We start from the raw sequence: 20,006 nt of genomic DNA on the forward strand, positions 1-20,006 counted from the left end.
ATGAAATGCACAGATTATAAGTGTACCATTCACTGAGTTTTGACAAATGTATACTTCCATGTAATCTTGACCCCTATCAAGATAGAGAACATTTCCTTCATCTCAGAAAGTTCCCCCAAATCCCTTCTTGTTTATTCTTTGTCCCCACCCTCTTGGCAACTGCTTTTTTGAGTTTTTCACTGTAGATCAGTTTTGCCTGTTCAAGAACTTTATATAAATGAATCATATAGTATACTATCTTGAGATTCATCCATGTTTTTGCATGTATCGCTAGTTTATTCTTTTTTATTGCTGAGTAGTATGCCATAGTGTAAACATACTGCAGTTTATTTCTTCATTCTCCTGTGGGTGGACACCTGGACTGTACCCAGTTTGGGGCTATATGAATGTAACATCTGTAAACATTAACGTACAAATCTTCTGTGGACATGTTTCCACTTCTCAGCAAGTTTTTCCATTTTTCACCATATGTGAATATTTTTAGAACTAAACTGTCTTCCAAAAGCCATTTTTTATTTATTATCTCATCAGCACTCCAACATATATGTTAGTAGTTTGATAGCTGGGACATGTGTTCCGTTAGTGACCTTGTAATACACATTTGTTCTCAGGGAAGAAGATGTTACAAAAACCATGTACCCTCCCCCAGTTACCAGCATTGTCCAGCTGTCCAGCGATCCTGATGGGAAAAAAGTAGACCTTATCTGCGATGCTATGAGAGCAGCCATGGAGAACATAAATCCTCACAAGTACGTGTGCTCTCGTTAGTTGGCATCTTTTGAGTAACAGAAGTGTGGAGTTGTTTTTCTTCAGCTTGCTCATCTTTCTTATTCTGGTGTACTTCACTTATTACTTCAGGTACTGCCTATCCATACTCACCTCTCACGTGAAAAAAACAACCCCAGAACTGGAAATTGTGCTGCAGAAGGTACACGAGCTTCAAGGTAGAGACATGTTGACAGAGTGTGTGTATCGGGGCCTCGACTGACATCGGGTCTTCAGTCTTCTGGAGATCACACTGACCAGGACCAGGGTCACATCACTGATCTAGTGTGTGGCTTTTTGGTCTCCATTTTAAGACCTGGGTCCATTTCTTTGAATGCCGCCCTATAAAGCTTGTACAAAAGAGTCAAAAGAATATATTCATCTGGTGTCCAGTTCTGCCAGGAAAACGTATTGCTTTGTCTTTTTGGTTATGTTGCTAGATGTGTGGGTTTTTTTCCCCAAATGGTTTTGGTACTGTTTTGTTTTCTTACACACTGACAGGAAGTGCTGCACCTGTTCCTGATGCTGTGAGTGCTGAAGAGGCCCTGAAGTATTTGCTGCTTCTTGTAGATGTTAATGAATTATATGATCATTCTCTTGGGACCTATAACTTTGATTTGGTCCTCATGGTAGCTGAGAAGTCACAGAAGGTATGTGGAGGTACTACTTAAACATACTTCTCATTTTTGTTTATGCGAACGTGGTAGTATGAAACAGTGCTCCTGACACTGCAGTGTTTGGTCTGATGTTAAGGCTGTGAGGACAGGCCTCGAGGCAGATCTGTGAGTCTCCAGGGCCCATACTTCCAAGCTCATTCTCTATCGCTGTTCTGGGCTTACCAAAGTGTTTTGATTGCTAGGTTGAGCAATCGAAATAAAATTACTGGGTTATTTTTAAGCTTACAGGCATAAGTGTGAACAAATTCTTCTCTTATAAAGGAAATATAACAAATGATTCATATTCCAGTCCAGTTCTACCATGTAGCTTCTTTTTCCAGTGGAAATTGGGAACCTGGAGAATATGGCCATATGTTAAGGCATTTTTACCAAAAGTGGTTTTATGTAGTTTGGTTTTATATATAATTAATATATTAATACACTACATATTTTAAAAATGATGTAGCTTTCATTTCATTGCTATAATTATTATGTTTATTTTTATAAGTAATATAATCACAAGCAACAAAATTGTCCTTTACAAAAATTTTTTTTTTTAATTTTTAGGATCCCAAAGAATACCTTCCATTTCTAAATACACTTAAGAAAATGGAAACGAATTATCAGCGGTTCACTATAGACAAATACTTGAAACGGTATGAAAAAGCCATTGGCCACCTCAGCAAATGTGGTAAGTGTGAGGGTTAGTATGTTTATTTCTGCTTCAAATATTCTTTGGAACTAGGGAGGGTATAAATTGCAATCAAATGTTACTTTAGACAGACTGATTTCAATTTCCACACCTGAAAATGTTAACAATTACGTACCCGCACCTTATTTTTATCATATGTTTTGAAAAGCTGAGGGTAAAGCAAATGTCTTTGAATGAACGGGAGGAGCTCCATAGCTAAGAAGATAGAGTAGATGCTTTTGAGTCAAGAGTGATCATCCTCGAAATTCACTTCAGTGTCTTAAAATCAAAATTGGTTGATAATTCACTCTTCTCGTGGTGTTTGCAGGCACCTGAAGGAAACCCAGCTTGTCTGAGTGGCCATGCCTACTGGCAGTGCCCTGACCCAGTTTTGATTGGCAGTGATACGGAGTCGAAGCAGCACGATGTCGGGTGTTGTGCTTCACCCCATCCCTGACCAGTACTGGAGCCTCAGGCTTCAGCAGTTATGACTCTTTCCTAAGGGCTGAGACGGGGACAAGGAAGAGTCACTTGGGGTGCTTGTTAAGCATTCAGCTTCTGGCTTCCTTGGAGGATCTGATTCAGCTGGGCTGGGATGGGACTCAGGTGTGTGTATGGTTAATAAGCTCCCCAGGTGATTCTTACTAAGGAGGCTGAGCAAACACTGGGCTGGATGGTCATTCATCAGGGGTAGTGTAAAATTCCTTTTAAGTAGAACTCTGATTCCAATTGGTGCTTCTCATACCTCAGAATCTGCAGTGGTGCTCATTAAAGCTCACACTCCTGCATTCCCATTCTCCAGATACTCTAATTATGCAGGTCTTAAAAAGGTCCCTTGTTGATTTTATGTAGGGACCATTGGTAGAAATGAAATCCATTATGCTTCCCAAGTCTCAAGCTTGTGTGTGTATGAATCTTATTCCTGTAGGACCGGAGTACTTCCCAGAATGCTTAAACTTAATAAAAGATAAAAACTTGTATAACGAAGCTCTGAAGTTATATCCACCAAACTCGCAGCAGTACAAGGTGTGTAGCATGTGATGTGAGGCTCTCCTGATTTTGCTTTGTGCTTTAGTTGGAAAAGGATGAAGCTCCCGAGTCCCTGACATGTCCTTAGTTTCAAGGTTTGTCTTCAAACTAATTAGCCTCATGTTGAACTTCTTATCTGGGAGAAAGACCCTGACCTGTTCCTTTCCTGAAGAACTTGCCCAGGCCAGAAACCTAGGCGTTGTCTCTGGATCCTCCTCGGGAATACCATGGCAGTTTCCATCCTGCCCCTCCTCCAGCCCACACTCATGATCATCCTGAATAGTGCTGATCTTTCCCATATATTTCTGCATAAAGTTTGGTTCGTTTGTTTGAAATCTGTTTAGCTTTTCTCATATGCAGATACTTTCCTTATCAGCTACATGTATTATAATTCTTACAACAACCTGGTAGGTGTAGTGCACAATTTTCAAATGAGGAACCACCTTGCCTCAGGACCTGGCACGTGAGGTGGTCGACCTGGGATATGGAGCCCGTGCCATCACCACCACCATTTTCAGTTTGTCCACAAATTGCACATGTGTTTCTGTGATCTGGCCCCTGCCTGCTTCTTTAGCGTCAGCTGCCTCTGCCAGCCCTCTACCTCCCCTTCCTTTAGCCCTCCTGTCCTTCTAAACTCTCGGGTCTCCTCTGCCAGAAAGCCGTTCCTGGCTGAGGTACCTAACACTGAGCTCCCAGAGCACCTTGTTCTAACCTTGGGGATGGTATTTATCAATCTGCTATTTACTGATTCGTTGCCCACCAGGTTGTGGGTTTCCTTAAGGGCAGGGACCCCGTGTTATGTCCCTCTGTTTCCCTGCCTAATACTGAGCCTGGGGAGTAGAGAATTTGGCCAAAGCCTGCCTCTTTGCTCTCATTTGCCTTATCTGTTCGTCTCCTGTGCTCTCCGTGCTTCAGTCATACCAGCCTTCTTATTATTCTTTCCTGTGCGTTCCATACCCATTCCTGCCCGACGGCCATGGTGCTTTCTGTGCTCTTGGCATGGAATACTGTCCCGTAACTCTTCACATGGCTTCTTCTCCTCACAGCCCTCTGAAATAGCACTCCCATCGCTCTGTCCCTTTACCACTACCTGCCATTATGCTGTCGACCACAGTGTGTTTATAAGTCTGTACTCTTTCACCACAAGAGCAGGAACTTGGGAGTGTTCCTTGTTACTGTTTATTTTTTGTTTGTTTGTTTTTGCTTTGTTTGGCTTTATTTTTTGCTTTGCTGTTACTCCCGCTGCCCTGAATAGTAGTCAGTAATTATTTGTTGGATGAATACATGGCACATGCTCAGTAAGGTTTTGAATGGAAGAAGGATTGAATTCACTGGTCATCCACAGGGTTTTTCTAAGTCATTCCAGGGAGTTTCAAGTATAATGACCGAGGCAGCCTACCTTGGAGATTTAAAAGAACAGTTATCACCTCTCCTCACCAACCCTTTGTCTCTTCCTGTCCCAGGACATCAGCATTGCTTACGGGGAACACCTGCTACAGGAGCACCTCTGTGAGCCAGCAGGGCTCGTGTTTGCCCGCTGTGGTGCCCACGAGAAAGCTCTCAGCGCCTTTCTGGCTTGTGGCAGTTGGCAGCAAGCTCTCTGTGTGGCAGCCCAGCTTCACTTGACCAAAGACCAGCTGGCTGGGCTGGGCAGAACTCTGGCAGGTAAACACGCCATTAGGTTCTCCCAGATAACTTCTCTAATGGCTTTGTGTCTCTGTGGTTTTGGTTGGCAGTTTTGCAGACATGTGTCAGGTGGCAGCCACCTTGGTGCACTGTCGTGTGCATAGGTAAAGGTTAATTTGGAGTGGCTTATTAGGTAGAGTAAAAGTTGAACTGCTACGAGAGTTCCCCAAATACAATGACACAATAAAGAAAGCAGTTTACTTGTCTCTCTCATGGCACTGACAAGTCCTCCCATGGTGCGGATCTGCCATCTCTTAGGCAGAGAGTCAAAGGTGGATTTTCTCCACATCTGTATTCCAGTCCTCGGGAAGGGGAAAAGCTGGAATCGTGAGAGAACACTCAAAGTTGGAAATGACTTAGCTAACACTTTTCTCTACCTCATTCACCAAACTCACATTTTACAGGTACACCTAGTACACTGTAGCTGGGTAGCAGTGTGCCCTGCAAGAATATAAAGATGAATTTCGGGGTGGGACCGTTCAAATATAGACAATAGATCATTGGAAACCATAATAGCAATTTTCAGAAATGAAGGCAAATGTATAAGCAGTGTGAAAGCAAAGGCAGTTTAGCTGTATCAGGATCTAGGGATTGCCTGAACCGGAGGTGAGGTTATTCCACAGTCTGATTTCTTAGAGTGGAGTGGCATTCCCAGAGTGCCTGGGAGAAGAGACGGGTGGGGCTCTGGCCCTGTCAGCTGTGCTTGAAGTGAGTGAGTGGCTGGTATATTTTCCCCCTTACCTTTTCAAGAGTCTTGTAAAAATTGTTATGATCTCCCCATAAAAAGCAGTCCTGAAAAAAAATCCAAACTATATTCTGTTCAGTGTACGTACATATTCTCTTTAGTAATTTCACATTCTTTTTTTTCCTTTGGGATTATAAAAATGTGTGAGATTATCACTTTTCTGTTTCTGGCATTTTCTGGTTATTAGATCTGTAGACTCTTCTATAAGCCCTTTGAGTTTCCAAGCTAAACTCTTTTTACAAGTACCGAGAAGTCCTTATTTGAGTCTTATTAACCCTTCATTCTGGCTCCGTTGATACTTCTGCTCTAGAAACTTGTTATTTGTAGTTTAAATTTTCTAGTTCTTTTCTTGGTGTCTCTTATCTTCTCTTACATTCTTTCCAACTCTTAGCTTGCTGTTTGTCATGCCTTATAATGGAGTGCACCTAGTTCTCCCAGATGCTTAGCAGAAGAAGGTGGAGAAGACAGTGCTCAAAGATTTTTGAGAAATGTTACAAGGTGGAGTCACTTCATGTGTACATTTAACTTAGGCAGTTTACACAAGTCACCAAAAGAAAGAAAAGATAGCTATTTAAACAGTGGAGGTGACTCTTCCTGGTTTTGTCAGTGATAATATGCCCTGGAGTTAGCATGAAATGGGAGACGTGACTCTGCCAGCCCCTTAGTTAACTCTGGGTTCTGTGTGCCTCTCATAGTGTAATTATCTCAACTGGGCTGAGTATGAGTCTCAGATCTGAAGATACTGCAAGACCCTTGACATAAGCCAGCTATCCCCATCTAGTGCTTAACCAAAGAAACAGCAGCCTCTTCCTATTAGAGGAAAAAAATGGATTAGTGAGAGATGCTAGGTCAGTTTCCCATATGTGTGCCTTTGTAAGCATTTTTCTGACTGAGTTTGACTCTATGTGATTTTCACATCTCATGCTAAATTTTGATGGTAACTTCCATTTAAGATAGGACCCCGTGGTATTCCTGCCTGTCTCTCTCATAGAAATTCATAAAGTATATAGTTTGATACACAATAAAGACATATTAATGAAGCATTTCAGCAAAAGAACGCTTAACTCTATCTTACCCAGTGCTTCACAAACGTACTTGACCTGAGAATGGTTTCTTGGTTCTGCCTTTTATGATCCTTTGAGCAGTCTTGGGGGAACACTTTTGAAAATGCTATTTTAAAGCAGTTCACTTTGAATGTATACTCTGTAGAGCTCAGTCTCCAATTTGTAGGAGAACATTTTGATTTAAATAGTACCACCAAACACCGTTTCCACTTGAGTTTTGGGAATACCGTTCCTCGTAAGCCAACTGTGCTCAGATGCTTATTGTCTTTGCAGGAAAGCTAGCTGAGCAGAGGAAGCACGGCGACGCAGCCACAGTTTTGGAACAGTACGCCCAGGTAAACTCAGTGCCTCCCGTCCACACCCTCTGCCCCACCCCCAATCAACAAGCAAGGGCTTCCCAGTCGTACCTTAGTGATCATGAAAATTAAAGGAACTGTGGGTATTTAGGAAATCCAGAGATAGTATTTCCCCTGAAGGTCTCCCATGTTGCTGACTTGATTTGGAAATCCAAGTTCAGTATATCTCTAAGTAATTACACTTGCTGTGAGGTAGAATACCAAAGAACTCTATTATAATATGCACTAGTGGCTTGACCTTGGTAGAAAGTATAAATTAAATCTGAAGGGGATTATACCTTGTATATTAACTTGCCAAAGTAGAAACAATGAGAAAAGACTGTTCTCAACCAAAGTGATGTAGCGTTGCACCCTTTTTTGGCTTTCACTCCCATTCTTTCTGTTGGAAATGTCTCTTTTACCTCGGACAGCTTGATGGGTTCCAATTTTTCACCAGATTATAAAGATAAGTACCTATAACAGCTTTTGATAGAATTCTAGGATTTATTATGAAAATAATAAAGCCTATGTGCTGTCACAGACTTAACAGGACACAGGTACACAATTAATACCAGGGATTCCTGCCTTTTAGGGTTTTGGCCTTTGATGAGAAAGTGTTTGTTACAGTTGTCACTAGTGGGCACATCTACATAACAAAATTGTGCTTTTAAAATACTTCATTGTCTTTCATGTAATAAGAGTGAGTGAAAGAAGGTAACTGTGATATCATTAGATCCTGGAAAGAAAATATGTTGGGTGATTGAGCTGAAAACATGAAGATATATCCCACCTAAGATGGTTAATTAAATGGATAAGATGCCTGCTTTTGATTTCTAACATTTCTGTTTGACTTTCTTAGAATTTCCAACTCTCTGCTTACATGACCCATCTGTTCTTGCACGTTGTTTTTTCCATTAGAGGTGTTATCATATTTATTGTACTGATTTTAAGTTCCCAGCCTCACAATCTCAACATCCCTGCCATATCAGTCGTGTTCTGATGCTTGCTCTGACTGTTCAAACTGTTTTTTACTCCCTTTTGTATGCCTTGTAATTTTCTGTCAAAAGCCTAATGTGTGTGATATACTGGGTAAAAGCAAATCTGATAAATAGGTCTTTAATGATATGGTGATGAGGCTGGGGGTTGGGTAGGAGAAGGGTTCTGTAGTCCTGTGATTAGCTGTCAGTCTTTAAGTGAGCATGTACCTCATCTGTGAACTTCACCAGTGCTTCTCAGTTTTTTTCCACTCCTTAGGTAGGACAGGAAGGTTAGAGGGGGCTGGATTTGGGTATTTCCCTGCCTCCACATTGGTCAGGCCCTGGTAAAACCCACTTTGATTAGGCTCTGCCCAAATCATTTGAGTGCAGGTCTTGTTAAAAAGATCAGTATTTTCAAATGTCTGCTTTTCCCTTCCCCCTGCTAGAAGTACACAGTCACCGTGAGAAGTTCTGGTAGGGCTCCTGGAGGTAAAAACTCACAAAAGTGTAGGAATCTCCATAAGTATGGACCCCTATAGAGTTTTTAACTCTTGGCCTTGTCTACAGTGAGTGAGATTAGCTGGAGAAATTCAGTCTTTCACCCTAAGTGTGGTGTTTGCTAGCTTTTTGGGGAGTTAATAGTTGTGAGAAACTGGGAGGGCTGTTGTTGGAGTTGGCAAACTGTAACCTGTGGGCCAAATCCCATTGGCCACCTGTTTTGTAAATAAAGTTTTATTGGAACATAGCCCCACCATTTGTTTACCCATTGTCTGTGGCTGCTTTTGCACTTAAAACCACAGAGTTGAAGAGTTGTGACAGAGACAGTCTGGATGAAAGTCCCAGAAAGCCTAAAATATTAACTCTCTATCCTTTTACAGAAAAAATGTGCCAATCCTAGCCCACTTGTGTTGTGGAAATTCCCTTTTATTTCTGGTTCTGAGAGTTTTTATCATGAACGGGTATTGAAGTTTGCTGATTGCCTCTTAAACTAAGATGTTTTCTGTTTTGTTTTTAGACCAGTGATAGGGTGAATTGTATTGACGTTTTTTCTTTTTTTTAGTTGAAGGATAATAGTTTATTTACAATGTTGTGTTAATTTCTGCTATACAGCAAAGTGACTCAGCTGTACATATATATACATTCGTTTTTATATATTATTTTCCATTATGGTTTATCATAGGATACTGAATATATACTTCTCTGTGCTATACAGTAGGACCTTGTTGTTTATCCATTCCATATATGGTAGCTTACATCTGCTCACCCCAACCTCCCACTCCACCCCTCCCCGACCCTCTTCCCCCTTGGAAACAAGTCTGTTCTCTATGAGTGTGAGTCTGTTTCTCTCTTGTACATACGTTCATTTGTGTCATATTTTAGACTCCACATATAAGTGACACCATGTGGTATTTGTCTTTCTCTTTCTGACTTTCTTCACTTAGTATGATAATCTCTTGTTGCTGCAAATACCATTGTTCTTTTATATGGTGAGTAGCATTCCATTGTATACATGTACCACATCTTCTTTAACCATTCATCAGTTGATGGACATTAAGACTGTTTCCATGTCCTGGCTATTGTGAATAGTGCTGCTGTGAACATAGGGGTACATGTTTCTTTTTGGATTACAGTTTTGTCTGGATATATGCCCAGAAGTGGGATTGCTGGCTCATATGGTAATTCTATTTTTAGTTTTCTGAGGAACCTCCATACTGTTTTCCATAGCAATGGCACCAACTTACATTCCCACCAGTGGTGTAGGAGGGTTCCCTTTCCTCCACATCCTCTCCAACATTTGTTATTTTATAGAGTTTTGATGGTGGCCATTCTGACCTGTGTGAGGTGGTACCTGATTGGAGTTTTTATTTGTATTTCTCTAATAATTGGCACTATTTAGCATCTTTCCATGTGCCTCTTGGCCACCTGTATGTGTTACTTGGAGAAATGTGTATTTTGGTCTTATACCCATTTTTCGATTTGGTTGGTTGTTTGTTGAGTTGTATGAATTGTTTGTATATTTTGGAATTTACACCCTTGTCCATAGCATCGTTTAGAAATATTTTCTGCCATTCCGTAGGTTGTCTTTTCGTTTTGTGTATGGTTTCCTTTGCTGTGCAAAAGCTTGTAAGTTTGACAAGGTCCCATTTGTTTATTTTTGTTTTTATTTCCATTGCCTTGGAAGACTGACCTAAGAAAACATTGGTATGATTTATGTCAGAGAATGTTGTGCCTGTGATCTCTTCTAGGAGTTTTATGGTGTCATGTCTTATGTTTAAGTGTTTAAGCCATTTTGAGGTTATTTTGTGTAGGGTGTGTTTCAACTTCATCAATATACATGTGGCTGTTCAACTTTTCTAACAGCACTTGCTAAAGAGACTGTCTTTTTCACATGATATATTTTTGACTTTTTTATCGAAGATTAATTGACAGTAGTTGTGTGTATTTATTTCTGGGCTATCTATTCTGCTCCATTGATCCATTTGTCTGTTTGTTTTTATTTCAAACCATTCTGGTTTGATTTCTGTAGCTCTCTAGTATGTCTGAAGTCTGGGAAGGTTATGCCTCCTGCTTTGTTCTTTTTCCTCAGGATTGCTCTGGCAATTCTGGGTCTTTTGTGGTTCCATATAAATTTTATGATTATTTGTTCTAGTTCTGTGAAAGATTTCGTGGGTCATTTGATAGGTATTGCATTAAATCTGTAGATTGCTTTCAGTAGTATGGCCATTTTAACAATATTAATTCTTTCAACCAAGAGCATGGGATTTCTTTCCATATCTTTGAGTCATCTTCAGTTATCTTTCTTAATGTTTTATAGTTCTTAGCATATAAGTCTTTCACCTCCTTGGTCAGGTTTATTCCGAAGTATTTTATTTTTGGGGCTGTGATTTTGAAAAGTATTGATTTTTTAACATTCCCTTTCTGATATTTCATTGTTAGTGTAAAGAAATGCAGCTGATTTCTGTATGTTAATCTTGTATCCTGCTACCTTGCTGAATTCGTTTATCAGTTCTAGTAGTTTTTGTGGGGTGTATTTAGGGTTTTCTATATATAGGATCATGTTATCTGCATATAATGACAATTTTACCTCTTCCCTTCCAATTTGGATACCTTTTGCTTCTTTTTGTCTGATTTCTGTGGTTAGGCCTTTCAATACTATGGTGAATAGAAGTGGTGTGAGTGGGCATCCTTGTCTAGTTCCAGATTTTAGCAGGAAGCCTTTCAGTTTTTCACCATTGAGTATTATATTGCCTGTGGGTTTGTCATAAATAGCTTTTATTATGTTGAGATATGTTCCCGCTATACCCACTTTGGAAAGGGGTTTTAACATGAATGGATGTTGAATTTTGTCAAATGCTTTTCTGCGTCTATTGAGATGGTCATGTGGTTTTTGTCTTGCCTTTTGTTGATGTGGTGTATCACACTGATTGACTTGCATATGTTGAACCATCCATGGGAACTTGGGTTGAATCTCACTTGGTCGTGGTGTATGATCTTTTTTATGTGTTGTTGGATTCAGTTTGCTAACACTTTGTTGCGAATTTCTGCCTCTGTATTCATCAAAGATATTGGCCTGAAATTTTCTTTTTTGGTGGTGTCTTTGTCCAGTTTTGGTATCAGGATGATGGCAGCTTCATAGAATGTCTTTGAGAGTATTCCCCACTCTTCAGTTTTTTGGAGGAGCTTGAGAAGGATCGGTATAAGTTCTTCTTTTTATGTTTGGTAGAATTCACCTGTGAAGCTATCTAGTCCTGGACTTTTGTTTGTAGGGAGTTTTTTAAATTACAGACTGTATTTCACCTCTAGTGATTGGTTTTTCAAATTATCTGTTTCTTCTTGATTCAATTTTGGTGGGTTCTATGTTTCTAGAAACTTGTCCATTTCTTCTAGGTTGTCAGTTTGTTGGCATATAATTGTTCATAGTATTCCCTTATGGTTTTTTGTATTTGTGCAGTATAAGTTGTCGTGTCTCCTTTTTTATTTCTTATTTTGTTTATTTGGGTTCTCTCTCTCTTCCTCTTGGTGAGTCTCGCCAGAGGCTTGTCAATCTTGTTTACCCTTTAAAAGAACAAGCTCTTTGTTTTATTGATTTTTTTTTTTTTTTTTTTTTTTTTGCTGTACGCGGGCCTCTCACCACTGTGGCCCCTCCCGTTGCGGAGCACAGGCTCCAGACGCACAGGCCCAGCGGCCACAGCCCACGGGCCCAGCTGCTCTGCGGCATGCAGGATCCTCCCGGACTGGGGCACGAACCCATGTCCCCTGCATCGGCAGGTGGACTCCCAACCACTTGCGCCACCGGGGAAGCCCTGTTGTTTTTTAAATCTTTATTTTATTTCCTCCCTGATTTTTATTAATTCCTTCCTTCTACTGACTTCATGTAATTCATGAATTACTTCATGAATTACTTTTTGTAATTCTTTTATTTGTTCTTTTTGTAATTCTTTTAAGTTGTTGGTTAGATTGTTTATTTGAGATTTTTCTTGTTTTTTGAGTAAGGCCTGTATCACTATGAACTTCCCTCTAAGAACTGGTTTTGCTGCATCCCATAGATTTTGTATGGTTGTGTTTTCATTGTCATTTGTTTCAAGGTATTTTTTAATTTCCTCTTTGATTTCATCATTGACCTGTTGTTTTTTTAGTAGCATGTTGTCTAGTCTTCATGTAATCATTTTTTTCCTCATTTATTTTTCTGTGGTTGATTTCTAGTTTCATGCCATTGTGGTCAGAAAAGATCCTTGAGATAATGTCTATCCTCTGAAATTTGTTGAGGCTTGTTTTGTGCCCTAGTATGTTGTCAATCCTAGAGAATGTTTCATGTGCACTTGAAAAGAATGTGTATTATGGGCTTTTTTGGATGTAATGCCCTGAAAATATCAATTAAGTCTAACTGTTCTATTGTATCATTTAGAATCTCTGTTGCCTTATTTATTTTCTGTCTAGAAGATCTGTCCATTGATGTGAGTGGGGTGTTAAAGTCTCCTACTATTATTGTATTCCTGTCAGTTTCTCCCTTTATGTCTGTTAATATTTGTTTTGTGTATTTGGGTGCTCCTATATTAGGTGAATATATGTTGACGAGTGTAAAATCCTCTTCTTGTGTTGATTCTTTTATTATATAGTGTCCATCTTTATCCATCTATATGGGCTTTGTTTTAAAGTCTATTTTGTCTGATATGAGTGTTGTGACTTCCACTTTTCTTGTCATTTCCGTTTGCATGAAATATCTTTTTCCATCCCCTCACTTTCAATTTCTGTGTGTTCTTTGCCCTGAAGTGGGTCTCTTGTAGGCAGGTATTGTAGGCTCATTTTTTAAATTCAGTCTGCCACTCTGTGTCTTTTGATTTGAGCATTTAGTCCATTGACATTTAAGGTAATTATTGATAGATATGTATTAATTGCCTTTTTAACCTTGTTTTCCTGTTGATTTTATATTTTTTCTTTGTCCCTTTTTCTTTTTATCTTTTGTGGTTCGATGATTTTCTTTTGTGTTATACTTATGTTCTTTTTGGTTTTTTGAATCTATTGTATGTCTTTGATTTGTGGTTACCCTGTTTTTCCACTATGTTAACCCCATCCTGTATCTGTTTGCCTTAGACTGCTAGTCATATAGGCTCAAACACATTCTAGGAAATGAAAAAAAAATCTACATTTTCTTACTCTCCTCCCCCACATCTTATGATTTTGATGTCTTCTTTTACATAGTCATGTTCATCCTTTTGCTGTTTATTGTGGTTATCATCACTTTCACAGAAATTAAAAAATTTTTTTTTTTAATCTCTGTACTGGCTTATTTAGGTGATTTGCTTTCCAATTGTGATTTTCTCTTTCTTATATATTCTTTTCTATTTAGAGAAGACCTTTCAATATTTCCTTTAGGATAGGTTTAGTATCGCTGTATTCTTTTAGTTACTGCTTGTCTGAGAAATTCTTTGTCTTTCCTTCTATTCTAAGTGATAATCTGCTGGGTAGAGTATCATAGGCTGCAGACTTTTCCCTTTCAGGACTTTGAATATATCTTACCCCTCCCTTCTGGCCTTGCAATGTTTCTGTAGAGAAATCAGCTGATAGCCCTATGGGGGTCCCCTTGTAATTACCTCTTTGTTTTTCTCTCGCTGCTTTTAGAATCATCTCTTTATCTTTAACTTTTGCTATTTGTATTATAATATGTCTTGGTGTAGGTCTATTTGGGCTTACCTTGTTTGGGACTCTGTTTCCTATACCTGGATATGTTTCCTTCTTTATGTTTGGGAAGTTTTCAGCCATAATTTCTTCAAATACATTTTCGATCCCCATTGGCATGCTTTATATTATCCCATAGGTCTCTTACATTGCTTTCATTCTTTTTTTTTTTTTTAATTTGCCTTTCTGTCTGCTGTCCTGATTGGATGATTTCCATTATTCTATTGATATCTTCCAGGTCACTTATTTGTTCTTGTGCATTATTTATTCTGCTGTTCATTGCTTTTCGTTCAGTTGTCATCTCCACAAATGAGTTTTCTAATTTTTCTTGGTTACACTTTATAGTTTCTAGTTCCTTTTTTTTTTTTTTTTACAGTATTCTGCATTTCTGTCAATAGCCTTCCTTAATTCTTTCAGTATTTTCATTATCTCCTTTTTGAAATTGGTGTCTATTTGACTGAAGAGGTCTGTTGATTTGTTCTTTCAGGGGAATTCTCTTGGTCTTTTAACTGTGAGTGGTTCCTCTGCTTCTTCATTTTACTTATATTTCTCTTATTCTGTGAGTTTAGGAGAAACAGTTAGCTACTCTTGTCTTGGAGGGCGATTTATATGTGGGTCCGTCCCTGTGTATCTTATGTGGGTTTAATATTTTTGGTGCGAGGGCTGTTTTTATTTTTTATTTATTTGTTTATTTATTTGGCTGCATCAGATCTTAGTTGTGGCATGTGGGATCTTTGTTGCGGCATGTGGGATCTTTCATTGCGGCGCATGGGCTTCTCTCTAGTTGTGGCATGCAGGCTACAGAGCATACAGGCTTAGTTGTCCCGTGGCATGTGGGATCTTAGTTCCCCAACCAGGGATTGAACCTACATCCCCTGCATTGGAAACAGATTCTTAACCACTGGACGACCAGGAAAGTCCCACGAGGGCTGTTTTTTTTACAGATACCTGTAGCTTCTTTCCTCAGCATGTGCTGGCCATCATCCCCTTGATAGGGGTTGTGCAGATATGGGAGCTAGTGCCTGGTCTTGGGGTTCTCGGTGGCACTGGCAGATCATGCGCACTCCTGGAGCATGCGAAGGGAGTAGAGGCAGCTCACAACCAATCCTGGAGTCCAGAAGGGTGGTGGTGACAGCTGGTGATTACTCCTAAAGCCCAGAGGGCAGCCACTGCTTGTGACCGCTCCTGGAACTCGTGTAGGCGTTGTTCTGCTGCCTGAGAGCTCCTGCAGGGAAAAAGGCTGTAGTGGCAGGTCTTGCCCCTCCCCTCACGCACTGCCCACACAATGGCACATGGCCTCTAAAGCAGCCTAGGTTTCCTCCCACGTACACTCTCAGGTGCGGGTGCACCAGACTCTAGCCCCTTCAGGCTGTTTGCGTGTAGGCCACTCCAGTTGTCTACCTGGGTCTGATCTCCGAAGCCCGAGTTTACACACCCAGCCCCTGCCCCTACCAGAGGACATGCGTCTTAGGCTGGGGAGTGCACGGCGGTGGCACTGTCTGTCTCTCCATTCTAGCTGCTGCAAACCAGTTGCTGCATTCTCCTCTCAGGCTCCAAAGCTCCCCGTCTGTCCCAGCTAATCTCCCCACTGGTGAGGGGACTTCCCGGGGTACAGGAACCTTTCCTCTTTCACAGATCCCTCCCAAGGGCCCAGGTCCTGTCCTGCTTCCTTTCTCTCTTTTTTTTTCTTTTGTCCTACCCAGTTACATGGAGATTTTCTTGCTCTTTCAGAGGTCTGAGGTCCTCTGCCAGCGTTTGGTAGATATTCTGTGAGAATTGTTCCACATGTATGTGTATTTCTGATATATTTGTGGGAGGGGGTGAGCTTCATGTCCTGCTACTCCACCATCTTGATCACTCCTCTGCACTGACTTTTGAATGTTAAACCAATCTTGCATCCCTGAGTTAAACCCAACTTGGTCATAATGTATGACCTATATTGGTGGATTCGAAAGTTTACTTGAGGCTTTTGTGCTTGTTCACAAGGAATATTGGTTTATAGTTTCCTTGTTATGTCCAGAATATGTAAAGAACTCTTACAACTCAAGAACAAAAGGACAAACAACTCATTTTGTTTGAAATGGCCAAAAAACTTGAATAGATATTTCTCCAAAGAAGATATACAGATGGCCATTAACCACACGAAGAGATGTTCAACATCGTTGTTCATTAAGGAAATGTAAATCAAAACCACAGTGGGCTATCACTTCATACCCACTAGAATTGTTTTAATCAAAAGAATGAAAAATAAGTGTTTTCAAAGATGTGGAGAAATAGGAACCCTTGTATATTGCTAGTGGGTAGGTAAAATGGTGCAGCTGCTGTGGAAAAGAGTTTGGTGGTTCCTCAAAAAGTTAAGCATAGCATTACCATAAGATTCAGCAGTTCCACCCCTAAATATACACTCAAGAGAAATGGAAACATATGTCCACAAAGAAACTTGTATACAAATGTTTATATTTTTAGAGCATTATAATAGCCAAAAGGTGGAAACAACCCAAATGTCCATCAATGACAGATGAACAGATGAATAAATTGTGATATGTGCATACATGCACAGACACACACACATACACACACACACACAGGAATATTATTCAGTCATAAAAAAATAAAAAATTGATGTATGCTACAACTTAGATGAAACTTGAAAACATTATGCTGAGTGAAGTAAGTCACATAAAAGGACAAATATTGTATGATTCTACTTACATGAAGTAACTAGAGTAGTCAAATCCATCTGGACAGAAAGTATAATGATGGTTGCTAGAGGCTGGGGGTAGGGGAACATGGGGATTTACTGTTTAATGGATATAGAATTTCAGTTTTGCAAGATAAAAAAAGTTTTGGAGACTGATGGTGGTGATGGTTTCACAACAGTGTGAATTTGCTTATGCCACTGAACTGTACAGTAAATGGTTAAAAGGGTAAATTTTATATTAAATTTTACTACAATCAAAAAAAATAAATTAAGGGGAAAGAAAGGAACAAATAACTGGTAGATGGTACAACTTGGATAAATCTTAAAAACATATGCTAAGTGAAATAAGTCAGACACAAAAAGTCACCTACTGTGTGGTTCCTTTTTTACAATATATCCAGATTAGGCAAATCCAGAGAAACAGAAAGCAGGTTAGACGTTACCAGGGGGTGAGAGGAGTGGGAAATAAGGAGGGATTGGTTAATGGATATGGAGTGTTTTTATGTGATGATAAAAAAATTTTGAAAGTAGGGAGAGCTTGTGGTTACCAACATTGTGATATAGTAAACACCATCGAGTTACACACTTTAAAATCATTCAGTGTATGTTATGTGAACTTAATCTCAATAAAACACACACACTCACACATTGCCAGTCAAGCAAAACACATCCTACCGTGTTTCTCTGGGACATATGGTATAGGCCTGCAAGGATCCTTTGGGGTCTCGGAAGAAAATGTTTAATTAATCTTTTTAATTAAAAATAACCTATTTAAAGTAGTATATATGTAATATAGATTGTTTAAAGTGCTGAAAGCAAATACAAGAAAATAAAAACATCTCATTCCTACCACTCAGAGATTGCTATTATTAGCACCTCCTGTTTTCTTTCTAGAGTTTTCTCTCTCCTTTCTGTCTCTTCCCCACCCCCTCTCTCCACACACACACACACGCACACACACGCGCGCGCACACACACACACACACACACACACGTATTTAACCAAAATGAAATTATGCTGTTTGTTCTGTTTGTAAATTTGGTGTGTTTGGTTATGATCTTCATCTCTCCATGTTGACGCATTTTAATTCATCTAATAATTACAATTTAAGTTCCCTCAATATTCCAAAATTGTTTATAGTAGATCGATCCAAATTAGATTACAGTCTAGGGACATGTATTGCATTTTGTTATGTCCTTTAAATCCCTTTTATCTAATGTATACACCCCCCTTTTTATGACAGAGATTACTTGAAGAAACCCAGCCAGTTGTCTCATATATTTCATCTTTTAAAAATGTGTTTTGTTTTATATGCTTTTTAAGTACATTAAGTAATTATGTATTGGGGTACATGATCAAAAGTTTTTAGTGGTAAGGGTACAAGCATCACAAATGGTTAAAGACTGTAGCGTATGCAGGTGTTTATTACACTCATCAGTTTTTTGTAGGTTTGAAGTTGTTCAAAATAAAAAAATAAACATTAAGAAAGAAAAAATGGTTTAGAAGATTACTATTCTAGTCTACCATTTTTTTCAGAGTGTGCACTTGTCAATTCAGGAGCCCACCTAAACCTCTGGAATCAGATTTGGAGGCGCAGCTGGGGAAATGGGCATTTCTAACAGTCTGTCTCGTGGTTTTGATGCTCAGGGATGTAGAGAGGTGATGCTTACCTTGTGCTTGGTGATCACTTCCAGAATTGACACCGCTCCTTTGTCTCTTGCATCAGTATTTATCGAGCATGTACTCTAGGCCAGTCCCACCAACTGGGACTGTGAGTGATAGGCTGGAAAGGCAGAGGGAGGCAGCTCTGTGGGCAGTTTTGCAGTTTATTATGGTGGCATCTAACACACTTGCTCCATTAGCCTGTTACCTTCCTTGATGTTCCCCTGTCAGGATTATGAAGAAGCTGTGCTCTTGCTGTTAGAAGGAGCTGCCTGGGAAGAAGCTCTGAGACTGGTAAGAGGACTTCAAAACTCCTCCCTGCATGAAGTGCTAAGCGGAGCAAGAGCCTGCACAGGGGAGACAGTGTCAGCTGCAGTCCTTTGTCTTCCGAGCTACTGAAATTTGTTAGAAATAGTTCAGGTTCCTGGTCTAAGGATAAGCAGTGCTTTTTAAACCATTTAAAAAATTTATTCTTGATGTTTGGAATTAGTCAGTCCTCTAAATGTGAAATATTACTAATTTTTACTGAAATGAATTGAGTTTTCATTGGCTACCTTATAGGAGGCCTACTCCTCTGGAAAATATCCTGTCACCTCTGAAAGTGATCCATTTCCAAGTATCTTAACTTTCCAGTGATTTGAAGTTTTCCTGCCTAAAATTGTTGTTTTTTTTTTTTTTAGGTACATAAATATAACAGACCAGATATTATAGAAACCAACGTAAAGCCTTCCATTTTAGAAGGTGAGGGTTACATTTTAGATAGAATTCCTGATTTGGAGGGTATAGAACTGCTGGGGGAGACGGAGACGGGAGAGTACTGCCTGTGCTATTACGTCCTTTAATCATGTCAGTGATGAAAGGACTCATTATATCAAGTCAATCAGAGTTCTCCACTGGGTGTGAAATTTACTTCTGACCATGGTTTTTAAATATGCTAAGTTGCTAAATAGTAGCACATAACTTATTTGAATGTTAAAAACCTGTGATAAGATACAATTAAGAATCTTTGGGAATAGTTGGTAAACTCAAATATATTAGATAATATATCAAATGGTTAATTTCCTGCATTTAATAATTGTATTGTGGTTATATAGATGATATCCTGATTCTTAAGAGAGATGCTGAAGTATTTAAGAGGGAAGAATCATATCTGCAACTTTCTCTCAGAGGGTTCCACAAAAATGTGTGTGTGTGTGTGTGTGTGTGTGTGTAGAAACAGAGGAAGCCAAAAATATGGCAAAATGTTAATAATTGATAAATCTAAGTGAAGGGTATATGTATGTACATTGAATTACTGCAGCCTTTAAGTAGGTTTGAAACTTTCAAAATAAAAATTTTTTTAAAATAAGAAGGGACTGGGCCTCCCTGGTGGCGCAAGTGGTTGAGAGTCCGCCTGCCGATGCAGGGGATACGGGTTCGTGCCCCGGTCTGGGAGGATCCCATATGCCGCGGAGCGACTGGGCCCGTGAGCCATGGCCGCTGAGCCTGCGCGTCCGGAGCCTGTGCTCCGCAACGGGG

General features: G+C 39.7%; 1 protein-coding gene across 2 annotated transcripts in view; it reads left to right on the forward strand.

Moving 5' to 3' along the window:
* The window catches only part of ELP1 (elongator acetyltransferase complex subunit 1), a 63,220-nt gene that overhangs the window by 32,025 nt on the left and 11,189 nt on the right, over nt 1-20,006 (forward strand). For both annotated transcript variants that reach the window (XM_060101196.1, XM_060101195.1), the window contains 9 exons: nt 612-749; nt 859-944; nt 1,267-1,415; nt 1,989-2,112; nt 3,041-3,138; nt 4,605-4,806; nt 6,910-6,971; nt 18,720-18,782; nt 19,169-19,229. In XM_060101196.1, the coding sequence (XP_059957179.1) occupies nt 612-749; nt 859-944; nt 1,267-1,415; nt 1,989-2,112; nt 3,041-3,138; nt 4,605-4,806; nt 6,910-6,971; nt 18,720-18,782; nt 19,169-19,229 (983 nt within the window). The remainder of the gene's footprint in view (nt 1-611; nt 750-858; nt 945-1,266; nt 1,416-1,988; nt 2,113-3,040; nt 3,139-4,604; nt 4,807-6,909; nt 6,972-18,719; nt 18,783-19,168; nt 19,230-20,006) is intronic.

The sequence above is a fragment of the Mesoplodon densirostris genome, chromosome 6 (genome assembly GCF_025265405.1).
Source record: "Mesoplodon densirostris isolate mMesDen1 chromosome 6, mMesDen1 primary haplotype, whole genome shotgun sequence".
Taxonomy (NCBI): Eukaryota; Metazoa; Chordata; class Mammalia; order Artiodactyla; family Ziphiidae; genus Mesoplodon; species Mesoplodon densirostris.